Source organism: Giraffa tippelskirchi, chromosome 5 (genome assembly GCF_054371585.1).
Source record: "Giraffa tippelskirchi isolate mGirTip1 chromosome 5, T2T-mGirTip1v1.2.pri, whole genome shotgun sequence".
NCBI classification, from domain to species: domain Eukaryota; kingdom Metazoa; phylum Chordata; class Mammalia; order Artiodactyla; family Giraffidae; genus Giraffa; species Giraffa tippelskirchi.
In genome coordinates this window covers 122,543,660-122,556,274 of record NC_137279.1, presented here as the reverse complement: position 1 = coordinate 122,556,274, position 12,615 = coordinate 122,543,660, and the positions used below count along the sequence as shown (strand labels likewise).

Sequence of the window (12,615 nt, the reverse complement as noted above, 5' to 3'; positions counted from 1 at the left end):
GTGGAAGTGTTAGTTGCTCAGTCATGTCCGGTCTACCTCTTTGCAACCCCATGGACTGTAGCCTGCTAGAAATTCTTCTTTCCATGGAATTCTCCAGGCAAGAATACTAGAGTGGGTAGCCATTCCCTTCTCCAGGGTATTTTCCCAACCCAGAGATTGAACCTGGATCTCCTGCCTTGAAGGCAGATTCTTTACCACTGAGCCACCAGGGATACTCAGCTTTAAAAATTGTTGCAAAGAACAAAATTATACTTTGAGAGCACAGAAGTGGTTTTGTGGAAGCAATTAGTATTTGACACATCATGTATGATTACTAAATGGTCATTGTTATTTTTATCGTCATCATCATCATCATCATCTAGTGTTTCTATCTTCATTTAAATGCTTAAAATCCTTCCACAGTATCATGGATAAGTGCTTATTTAGCTAGTCTTGAATCCCTATAGTAAAAAGAAATTTCATTGCTTCTAAGGTGGGAAAGTTATTAACTAATTTTCAGACATTATTTATCTTCCTACACTTCCTTTTCTTTCATCCTAATTGTGATCTCTGAGATCCCATAAAACAAATTACATCCCTCTGTCATACAACAGTCCTTCAGATATTTATGGGAAGCTATTGCTTCTTTCTTGAGTTTCCTTTTCTTATAAACTTATTATTTTTTTAAACTTAATATTTTTGTTCCTTCCAGTCTCTTATAATTCATGACTTTGACTCTACTCACCATCTTAGATGCATCTATTTGCTCACTTAAAAAACTTTACTGTCAACTCTTATGTTTTATCAATGTTCATCTTAAAACCATGTCACCAAGGGTAGTACACAGTATACCAAGTTGACCTGAGCAAAGCAAACCATCAATCCCTCATTCAGGATATCATTTTCCCTAAGTGGGACTTAAAACCATATTAACTTCTGGCCATCATATCATACTGCTGACCCATGCTGAATGGTAGACTCCTATACCCTCTGAGCCTTTTGCATTTGTGCAGTTAACCTAGACATACCCTACCCTACAGGAACTTTTTTTTTTTTAAGTCCAAATATGAAATATTTCCTTTATTTGCAGTTGTTAATTGTACATTTATTGCAGTCTTCCAATAATTTTTAATATTTCATCCAATGTATCAATTATCCCTCACAGATTCACCTGGGGCTTCCCAGGTGAATGGCTCAGTGGTAAAGGCTCCACTTCTCAACGCAGCAGCCGCAGGAGACATGGGTTCGATCCCTGGGTCAGGACGATCCTCTGGAGTAGGAAATGGCAACCCACCCCAGTATTCCTGCCAAGATAATCCCATGGACTGTAGTTCATGGGATCGCAAAGAGTCAGACATGACTGAGCATACATCCTATGCGACCCCTTCAGAGATTCATACCATCTAAACCCCCAGTTAGCATCTATTAATAACTTTGTCTAAGATATTGATCAAAATCTGGATGTGGACAGGGCTGAGGAGAAGCTATTAGTAACCCTCTGTTACTAAATGAGCAATCATTTAACCAGTTACAAACGTGCATGAATGCATCATCGCTTAAGAAATAGTAACCTATCTAGCTCACAGAAGTCTCAAGAAAAGTTACTATAACCTGCTTTTTCTGTTCATTGCTATGTCCCATGAAGCCTTGACCTATCATTCAAAGTGCTACCTAGTCAGGCTCCTGTAAGCCCAGCCTGACCCTCAGGGCCTCCCTGATCAGGAAAGCACACTGGTGTTTCCCTGAGGCCAGAACTTTACACACTGAGGCTGAACAATATTTATTGAGTCCTGAGTATGTGCCAGTTGTTATACTACATAGATTTTCATATAAATGAAGCATGGAAGAAATGCAATATGTATTATGAAAAATGTATACATTCTCAAGTAAAACTTATATTTTGCCCATGCGTGGAACCACTGTATAACATTCCTTATCTTAAAGCTATGGCAAATTACAGAACACAGTCCGTGTACAGACTCAACTTTTAGGCCTGAGAAGTTCAAGGAAATGTTTTCTATGTGATACGCATTTTTCAAAGATGTTCTCTTCAGTGATTAAGTTATTGCTAAATACCACATTAGACTCTGAGCTTATTTTAGTAAATCAATAATGTGAAAGAACTCTCAAGAATAATTATTCATTTGCTCTAGATAACAATTGCACTTTAGAATTTAAATTATGAATCACCTGTACAGATGTTACCTTTTCCAAAGGACTTTCTACTCGAGGAATGCTTATCATCGGCATCTGTGCCAGGTTATCCGTGTGTATATGCTCATTTTCTGGTTGTCTTCCTTTGAAATTATTTACCACACATACAACCTACAATTTCAGGAAAAAATACAATTAAAACAAAGCCATGCTCCCTATAAACATGGTCTTTGCGAGCAGCCTGATAAATCTAATCACAGTAATAAAGTATTGGCATGACTTAAATATTACATGTCTATAACTTTACATTCAAATTTATCTTGTAATCCAGTGGAAGTGTATTCAAGAGCATTCATCAATTAATATGTAGCTCAGTTAATAATGACAGTGCTATTATTCCAAAATTTTCATTAAATTAGGTTATAGTCAATGCTCAAACTGATCCAAAAATAACACCATAACCTTATAAAAATTCATAGCAAGCTAACCTTTCCTTAATGTGGCTAACCTACAACTTAATCTAAATGCTAATTATATCCCATTGCTTCAAGATCATTACATTCATAATAAACCTTCTACGATTGGCACTTTCTAATTTAGTAGCATCATTAACCCTAGTTTATTGTCTATTATTGCATCCCATATATATTTGGCATTTCAACAACAGCTTACTATGGCTACCACTGAAATAGAAGACCTTTTACATAAAGGAAACTGACCCTTGTTTCAATTGATTATATCCCATACTAAACCAGAAGTTCTCATATTCTACTATGCATGAAAATAAATTTCTGGTACTTAAAAAAAGATATTCCTAAGCCCTCTCCTAAAAATTCTGATTTTATAGATGAAGGATAAGGTTTAGAAGTTCCCACTTTTAAAAGACATTTCTGAAGCTTCTGATGTAGGTGGATCAAATTTAAAGAATTAGTGATTTAAATAATACAGGAAAATTAGTTGCTTATATTGAACTAGTAGGTAAGATATTCTTGAGCCTTCTTTTTCTGGGTTTTACATTCTATTATCAAATCAAAATACAGAAGTTACTTGTAGCTAGTTTATAACTTAACATTCATTTAAAAAAATGCTTAATGTATAATCACAAATTTACATTGTATATTTTCCACAAATCACACTGGAAAGTGTAGGGCTCATTATTGAATATTTTCAAAGGTCAATTAGATCTTGATTGTTCTCCAGCTTTTAAATTAAATTTTAAAATCTACAAAATAACACACAGTATTAGACTTTATCTCAGAAAAAAACTTCCTTGCAAATTGATATATACTTATTATCCTTCGAATTCCTTGAATAATTACAGATCAGAAGCACAGATCAAAGCCTAATAACTTAATACTCAGCTTCATCACTGCCATCAAGATCTTTAGAGTAAAGTCATGGCAAAGGTTTGGAAATGGGTACCTGATAAACATTCTATCAGATGATGAGCCTGCAAAGGACTAACAGATAGTAACTGACCTAAAGTAGAGGTCAGCAAATTTTGTCTGTAATGAGCAGATAGTATATATTTTTGGCTTTGCGGGTACACAATCTCTGCAGCAAGTATTCAGCTCTGCCATTTTGGTATGGAAGCAGCAAAGGATATAATCAAGAATTTGAGCCAACAACAATATAACAAACAGCAGTTTCATACCCATTTCATGAAATATATATATACACACACATTTTCTTTTCATTAATATTATGCGTGCTAAGTCACTTCAGTTATGTCCAACTCTTTGTGACCCTGTGGACTGTAGCCTACCAGGCTCATCTGTCCATGGGATTCTCCAGGCAAGAATACTTGAGTGGGCTGCCATGCCCTCCTCCAGGGGATCTTTCCAATCCAGGGATCAAACCCTTGACTCTTATGCCTCCTAAATTAGCAAGTGGGTTCTTTACCACTATGGCCACCTGGGAAGCACCATTAATATTATATAAATTTATGGAAAATCAGCAGGTGAAAAAAAACTGCTACAAATTCTTCTGAATTAAAATCTGCTGAAATAACTATATACACAGACAAATGGAAGTCATTAGATGAAGAAACATTCGTGCAGATTTAATAGTGGCTACTGAAATTAGTTCAATTGCTTTTTATACTAATTTCGGTTCGGAAAACTTTGAAAGATATTATCAGTTATCTCTTTGCCTTAATTGAGGGTCAGGACAACACCACTGAAGCAGCTAGGAATTCACATGTGAAATATTTAAATGCCTAACACATAGCAGATATTCATTAAAGCATCTATTAGCATAATGATTACTCTTCATTACTGTTATTATTTAAATTATAAGGAAGGAAATTATCAAATCTTCCTTAGAATCATATTCAAATATTTAATAAGTCTTGTCTGGCAACATTCACAAATATGAAATTGACTTCCTATTAGAAAAATGCTCATAGGAAATAGCAATAGACCTGGTTTTTGATCCTGAATCTGCATGTTCTGTTCTTGGACAGTCCTCTGGGTTTCAGTTTTCTCAATTTGAAAGTGAAGAGTTTGCGACAGATTAGTCAAGTTGGCTCCATTTCTTTGGTTGGCAAAGGTATGAAAAATTCAACAAACGTTCAAATTAAAACCTAAGATGCGCCCATCTCCTGACCCTACTCCAAACCTTGATCTTTTTCTGGATCCTCTCAGGGAAAAGTAATTCCCCCTCATCCCCAAATGCAGTTGCATGTGGCTGAAAGCTTGAACACCTCCTGTACTCAACCAGTCACTCAATTTGTTCAGTTCTTCTTCCGAAAGATTTTGATTTCTTGTATCTGCCTTGTTCTGTCTCTAACACCAACTCCAAACACTAAGCAATCATCACTACTTGCCTGAATTCCAGCATGGCTTTCTCAAGACTAAATCCAATCTTGACTCCCTCTAATCCCTCTCTACAAAGAAGTGAGAATGATCTTTCCAAAATGCAAATTTTATCATGTCGACCTCCTTAAAACTACTTTGTCACTTGGCTTCTCATTCGTTTCAAAATGTAAACTCAGGTCCACCTTTCAGCCTTCTTTCTCCATTTTCCAAACCCCTTCTGTTTCCTTTCACTTCCTTTTGTTTGGAATACTCATCTCCACTGTCTTTGGGCACCATATCTCATTCATCTGTGACATCTCATCTCTACATCACCGCCTTATTAGTCTTCCTTGACCCCAGGTTGTTTTTTTATTTGCTGGCAAGGACCTATGATTCTTTTCACTGAAATACCTATCTCTATATGAAATTATATATCTGCAAGCTTAGCATTTTGGTTGATGTGATTCTCTTCCAAGGTTATCAGCTCCATGGAAGCAGACGTGTTTCTTTTTCTGATCACTATTCTATTCTCAGTGCCAGGTGAATGAACAGATTAACAAATGAGCATGAATCCAGGATAAAAATTCTCAAATTTTCTGATGTTACTATATAATTGAAAGTGACTTTCTTTAGAAACATTCTATTTTTACATTAGTGGTTTTCATGAGTGTAATTCTACCCTCTTTTCCAAAAAATAACACTAGTAATAAGTCACCATTACATACAGATTTTTGTTTTCTTTTTCCAGTAGTGATAATAAATTAATTTGATCCATTTGTGATCAGTTTGCCTCTTCCTTGTGGCAAATAAAACATCTCTGCTGTATGGGGTTATGTGTATGAGCTTTGGGGTCAAACAGGCCTGAGGCTTAATCCTGGGCTCTTTTATTTACTAATTTTGTGAGCCCAGGCAAGTTACTTAATATAACTAGATCTGTTTGCTTTATCTGCAAAACTAGGACAATAATAATTATGTTTCACTGTGCATGAGGATTAATTGAGTTAATGCAGCAAAGAATACTCAACTAACTCTTTATTATTACTATTAGGAATATGCATGATAACCTGACAAGCTCTTGCTTTGGTCAGTAAACTTGAATTATCCTGCCTGACACTGTAATATCCATCTTTCTTGCAAGTACTTTGAGGCATTCATTTTTATAAAATAATATGAATCAATCTACAATAATAAAAGTTGAAGAGTATAATAATAACCAAAGAATAATCAAAGGTGAAGAGTATGGTATCCATAGCCTTCTCTGTACCATGCAATTGACTGACTTGACTACATATGTGATTTCACTTAACCCTCAAAAAATAAAACAGTTCATTCATTCATTCATCATATATTTCCTGAGAACTTCCTGTATACCACTGGGAATATATAGTGATGAAAACAAACACCATCTCTGTAAGTGGTTTACATTATAGAGGATTTGACAGCAAAAAACAAAACCCAAAATATTATACGTGGTATACTAAAAGTTGAATCGTGCAGCGGAGAAAAGTGAATAGGAAATGAGGAAAGGACTATGGGGGAGAGGTAATCACTTTAAATACAGTTCAGGGGAGGCCACACTTCAGGAATAATGAGGAGCTATGTGGGATGGTCAATATCACACATTGAGGAAAACTGGCAAAAAAAAAAAGTGGCAACAGCAGGATTCAATCTGGGTTTCTCTGACTCCCACACCTGTTTTGTTCTCTCTAAAATATACACAGGAGCATTCCAGCAGAGGCAATGCGCAGGCTGGACAGAGTGTGTGAGAGAGGAAGAAAACTGACTGGATTCCAAGTGTGGGATTTCCACTGCAGAAAAATAAGGGAAACATAAACTTGAGCAGGAAGAGTGCAGCCAGATTCTGGAAGATCCCAGAAGCCCAATGGAAGTGTCTGATTTAATCCAGCACAAAAGAAGCTTGGTTTTCTGTTTGTTTTATTAGCAATGAATTATATTATTATGTGTATGAAGCAGCATGCAAGGGATTTGGAGGAGAGTCTAAAGTGAGAAGGTAGCTAGGAACTTATAGATATAGAAGAGGTAAGCAGTTAGATCTCTACAATCAAGAAGTGATGGTCAGAACAGCAAAGAAATAAGACATGGGAGAAAGATTCTGTAGTGGAAATGAGCTTCGACTAGATGAATCACGGGGTGTGAGGATGAAGGAGGAGAGTGAATCAAAGGCATATGCTAGACACTGGGCGTGGGTGACAGGGGACATGAATGCCTTGAACTCACACACAATGGCTTGGAGTAGGTTAGTGTTAATTTTATCTTGGAATCATCTTAGTGATCTGCACACACTGCAGAATAATTGAAAACAATCCAAGATATCGCAAGCCAGAGCTGTAGTCACTGCTTGAAATAAATATTCTACTTAGTTGCCCAAATGAGAAACTCGAGAATCATCATAGATTGTTGTCCACTTCATCAGCATCATCTCCACTGTTTCATCAACTTCCAAACCATCCCACCTCCAGCCAGCCTCCCTTCCCTCTGTGCAATCAGAGGCCCATCCACCACTTCCCCGAATCTGCATAACTTATCTCTATCCTCACCTGGAGCTTTATTTTCCAGAAAACATATTTTTAAAGCACAAATCTTATCACAGAGTAAAAGCGTCTGAAAGGAAGCAATCTCTCATTTATAAAATTATTTCAGTCATCCATGTGGCCATGCATTGAACATACACACCATTTCGTTTACACATTATCAATCTGTGTAACAATCCTTCAAGGAGACTGTAACCTTATTTAAAGAGGAAGAAACTGAGGTTAGGTAAATTGATGAAGGGCACAACTTGAGTAGACAGTGAGGATGAGATTCAACCAGACTTTTTCTCTGTTTCAACTGTCTTGGAGCTGACAAAGGCTTCCAAATCACCTACATTTTTAAGCAAGAGCCCAAATTACTGTCATAGCACACAAGGCATCCAGGGTATCCCCTGTGTGCTTTTTCATTCCCCTTCTTGTCACCCACGCTGGATGACTGGTATCATTTCTGGGTGCCAGATGCACGCTGTGCCCTCGGCCTAGAATATCGGAGGGGCTTCATACAGGCTTATTTTATGATACATTTCATATTGCCAGTGCACTGTGCTCTTTGCTCTTTATTCCTTATGCCCCAAGCTAGACCTATCTGCTTTACAAACTCTTCAGGTTTATATATTGTCTCTTCTTTCTGATTTGTCCCTAATTCAAAGAGAGTAGATCTCTTGAGTATATGTATCATACTCTACCGTTGCATTTACCTCTATAGAACTCTTCGTGTCCATCTCGTCCCACCTGACTGCAATCTGTTTAAGTACCTGGACTGTATCCTTTTCATGTGTTTATTCCCAGCACCAAGCACAATGCCTGGATTAGAGTAGGGTCTCAGTAAATGTTTATTTCATGAAAGAAGAAAAGGAGGGAATGTTTGAGGGAACAGACTGGCTATTACTGTCTGATCCCAGAAACAGATTCCCAGAGAAGACAAGTCATATTTATCTGAGCCCCCTTGCAGGCCCAGTTAAAGCACTATTGTCACATGTAACTGCATTTCAGCTCCATGGGTCGAGAACATCTTTGCTGGCACCTCATCAGGCTACATCTTCTCCTCCTATGGGTATAGGAGGAGACCACTGTATAAAGCAAAACATACTTTTGTACTGACACATTAAAATCAGAAACACTGTTTTTATGCATAAAAGCTTGTTTAGTCATTACATGGTTAAAGCACTTCCATATGACCTTTTCATAAGATCCTTTTCCTGGATGCATGGGAATGTTTGAAGGGCCCTATGGAAGGTTCTGAATATGTGCAGTAAGAGGGTCTTGAGCTCAGGGGGGATCCCTAGTCCAATTCATCATTCCCCATGTGGTTCTCAGACGAGGAAGCAAAAGAGACATGAGTGCTCTAGACTTAACCTTGCAAGGTATCACGATATTCACTGGGAGTCAAGGGAAGATGGCCACAGCCACAGGAGGAGATGAAGCCTGAGGAGATACCAGCAAAGATGTTCCAGACCCATGGAGCTGAAATTCAGTTACATCTGACACTAGTGCTTTGATGCTTCAACTTTTGGCATGCTGTTTGCTGTGCCTATGATTATTTTCTTAGGATTTATGTGAAGCATTTTTTTGTTTGTTTTATAAAAAGTTAGCCTGTTTCAACTGTCATAAGTGAAAGCAAGGGAAAGGTTTGGGGCCATGCCTGGGCCCCTGTTTGCATGAGGCTACAGGATATCTCTGGGGGTGGGGAAGGTAAGCCTAAGTTTCCAAGGGAAACTTGGACACAGCAGGGAAAGGCATCAGAAAGAAAAAGAGCACATGGTCTAGAAAGGGATCAGGGCATAGTCATTACTTTACCACAGGAAGTTCTAGAAGAAATATCCTATATAAAATGCCCAGCACATAACAGTGTGCAAATCATTGGTAGCTGGAAAAGTTTGTATAAGCTTTTACATACTGTTATAAACTAGTGAAAAGAAGCTGAAGAAAGAAAATTACTCCTGAGAAACAATTTAAATGTAATTAAAATATAAACAGTGTTTCTTGCAATGTGTCAATGCAAAGTATGTTTTGATTTATTCAGTAGTCTATACCTTTTCCCACCTAGGTAAAATGTTACATTGGGCTTCCCTGTGGTTCAGCAGTAAAGAATTCACCTGCTAATGCAGGAGACATTGGTTTGATTCCTGGGTCAGGAAGGTCCCCTGGAGAAGGAAATGGCTACCCACTCCAGTATTCTTGCCTGGGAAATCCCGTGGACAGATGAGCCTGGTGGGCTATAGTCCACAGGGTCACAAAAGAGTTGGACATGACTTAGAGACTAAACAACAACAACAACAAAAATGCTACATATCCATACCTACAAAGGATTAATTAAGTCTAAAGCCGAAGAATTGATGCTTTTGAACTGTGGTGTTGGAGAAGACTCTTGAGAGTCCCTTGGACTGCAAGGAGATCCAATCAGTCCATCCTAAAGGAGATCAGGCCTGGGTGTTCACTGGAAAGACTGATGTTGAAGCTGAAACTCCAATACTTTGGCCACCTGATGTGAAGCGCTCACTCATTTGAAAAGACCCTGATGCTGGGAAAGATTGAGGGCAGGAGGAGAAGGGGACGACAGAGGATGAGATGGTTGGGTGGCATCACCGACTCAAAGGACATGGGTTTGGGTAGACTCTGGCAGTTGGTGATGGACAGGGAGGTCTGGCGTGCTGCAGTCCATGGGGTTGCAAAGAGTCGGGCACGACTGAGCGACTGAACTGAACTGAAAGCCAGACTGAAACAACTAAACCTACAGAACTAAAATCTACAGTAACAGTCCAAGGAGATTTTATCACAGAAGTAGAGATGGCAGGCTCGCCTCATTAGGAGTCACTGTGTGTGCTCTTCCCTCCTTGGCAAAACCTGATCTGAGTGATGTTGCCTTGGAAACTCTCCACGGGTATTCAGTCACTGAAGGCGACCAGTTTATCTCACAAGTGAGGTTCACCTGTCTTCAGGTTCTGGGACTTGGCAGCTCAGGAGAGGACTGTTTGGCGGCACCAGGGCACTTTGGGATACTCTACATACTTCAGGATGTTAAGTGCCCTGAGGAAATTTTTTAAACATTCAAATAACCCAGTCTTAAAAACCTATTTGTAGGGAAGGAATGGAGATGCAGATGTAAAGAACAGACTTAGGGACACAGTGGGGGAAGGACAGGATGAGACAAACTGAGAAAGTAGCATTGACATATACACACTATCATGTGTAAAACAGTTAGTAGGAAGCTGTTATATAACATAGGGAGCCCAGCCTAGTGCTCTGTGATGACCTAGAGGGGTGGGATGAGGGGGGTGGAGGGAGGCTCAACAGGGAAGGGATATATGTGTGTGTGTGTGTGTAAATTATGATTGGTTTGCATTGTTGTACTACAGAAACCAACACAATATTATAAAGCAATTTTCCTCCAATAAAAAAATAAATTAAAAAGAAAAAACATCTAGGGAGGTATGAGTGTTTTTTTAGCCCCATTCCACTTTGCATGAAAATATTCTCTTCACTTTTAAACGCAGAAAATACATACTTTTCACCCCAAGCCTGACTTTAGGCAGAACAAATGAAGGAGAAGAAAGAAATGAGTGATTTAAAACATACATATTTCCATTTCATAGAGCACCTTTTGAAAACTAAACCCAGTGATTCACACCTGTATTGTCTAGTAAGTGGTTATACACATCAATTAAGAAACAAATTATATCTAAAGAAACTTGTACTTACAAGAAATACTGCTATAGATATTCCAACCAGAAAGCCTGCTATCACATCGGACCAATGATTTCGATATTCTGCAACTCTGTTGAGTCCAGTAAGAAAGGCCAAACACATTAAGCCTAGGCATAAAACGGGCTTAGCAAGTCTCGTTCCTTTGGCTTTGATTGTGTTGGTAATGTACATCTGAAATAGCAAACAAAAAGCATGGATGTATTTCCTTGATATATACCTTATGTATGTATCTGTACACACATATTTCTAGGAACAGATATATTTATATAATTCAAATAAGCAACTACAGTTTATAAAGTTTTTGAAGAAATTTCTTAGAAGTAGTGATTAGTTAATTGTACTTACCTTATACTGAGTAATGGTCAATTCTTATGTAACATTAATCACTTAAGATACTGAGTGCAGACATCCAAGTCACTTTTTATAAACTTTTAATTACTTACTCTCATTTTATCTGAATTTACATTTTATATAAATACTATTGGAAAGGGAACACTAATGAACGTTTTTAATGTTTACATTTGTGTACACCATATTGAGAGGATGCATACTTTATAAAAGGGGCTTCTCAGGTGGCTCAGTGGTAAAGAATCCGCTTGCTAATGCAGGAGATGTAGGAGGTGTGGGTTTGATCCCTTGGTAGGGAAGATCCTCTGGAGGAGGAAATGTCAACCCACTCCAGTATTCTTGCCTGGGAAATCCCATGGACAGAGGAGCCTGGTGGGCTACAATCCACAGTATTACAAACAGTTGGACAGGACTGAGCTACTGAGAGTGCATGCATACTTTATAAAAATCAAACTTGTGAGCATATCTATAAAAAACAAAATCGAGTGGATTTCACTAAACAGCTATTACTTGGAAAAAAGAATTTAAAGTTCATTACAGTACCAACATTTACTTTTATGCTGTTATCTGCAATTGTGAAAATACTTTGTTTAACAAATTTTATCAACCAGCATAAGAACATTTCAAATCCTCAAAGATGATGCTGTGAAAGTGCTGCACTCGATATGCCAGCAAATCTGGGAAACTCAGCAGTGGCCAAAGGATGGAAAAGGTCAGTTTTCATTCCAATCCCAAAGAAGGCAATGCCAAAGAATGCTCAAACTACCGCACAATTGCACTCATCTCACACACTAGTAAAGTAATGCTCAAAATTCTCCAAGCCAGGCTTCAGCAATACATGAACCGTGAACTTCCAGATGTTCAAGCTGGTTTTAGAAAAGGCAGAGGAACCAGAGATCAAATTGCCAACATCTGCTGGATCACTGAAAAAGCAAGAGAGTTCCAGAAAAACATCTATTTCTGCTTTATTGACTATGCCAAAGCCTTTGACTGTGTGGATCACAATAAACTGTGGAAAATTTTGAAAGAGATGGGAATACCAGACCATCTGACCTGTCTCTTGAGAAACCTGTATGCAG

At 38.1% G+C, this 12,615-nt stretch overlaps 1 protein-coding gene across 1 annotated transcript in view; it reads right to left on the bottom strand.

The window, feature by feature from the left end:
• Positions 1–12,615, bottom strand: part of PLPPR5 (phospholipid phosphatase related 5) — a 119,471-nt gene that overhangs the window by 24,819 nt on the left and 82,037 nt on the right. The window contains exons 4-5 of the mRNA XM_081486528.1: positions 11,183–11,359; positions 2,185–2,304 (exon numbers count right to left, since the gene is read on the bottom strand). Coding sequence (XP_081342654.1) covers positions 2,185–2,304; positions 11,183–11,359 — 297 coding nt within the window. The remainder of the gene's footprint in view (positions 1–2,184; positions 2,305–11,182; positions 11,360–12,615) is intronic.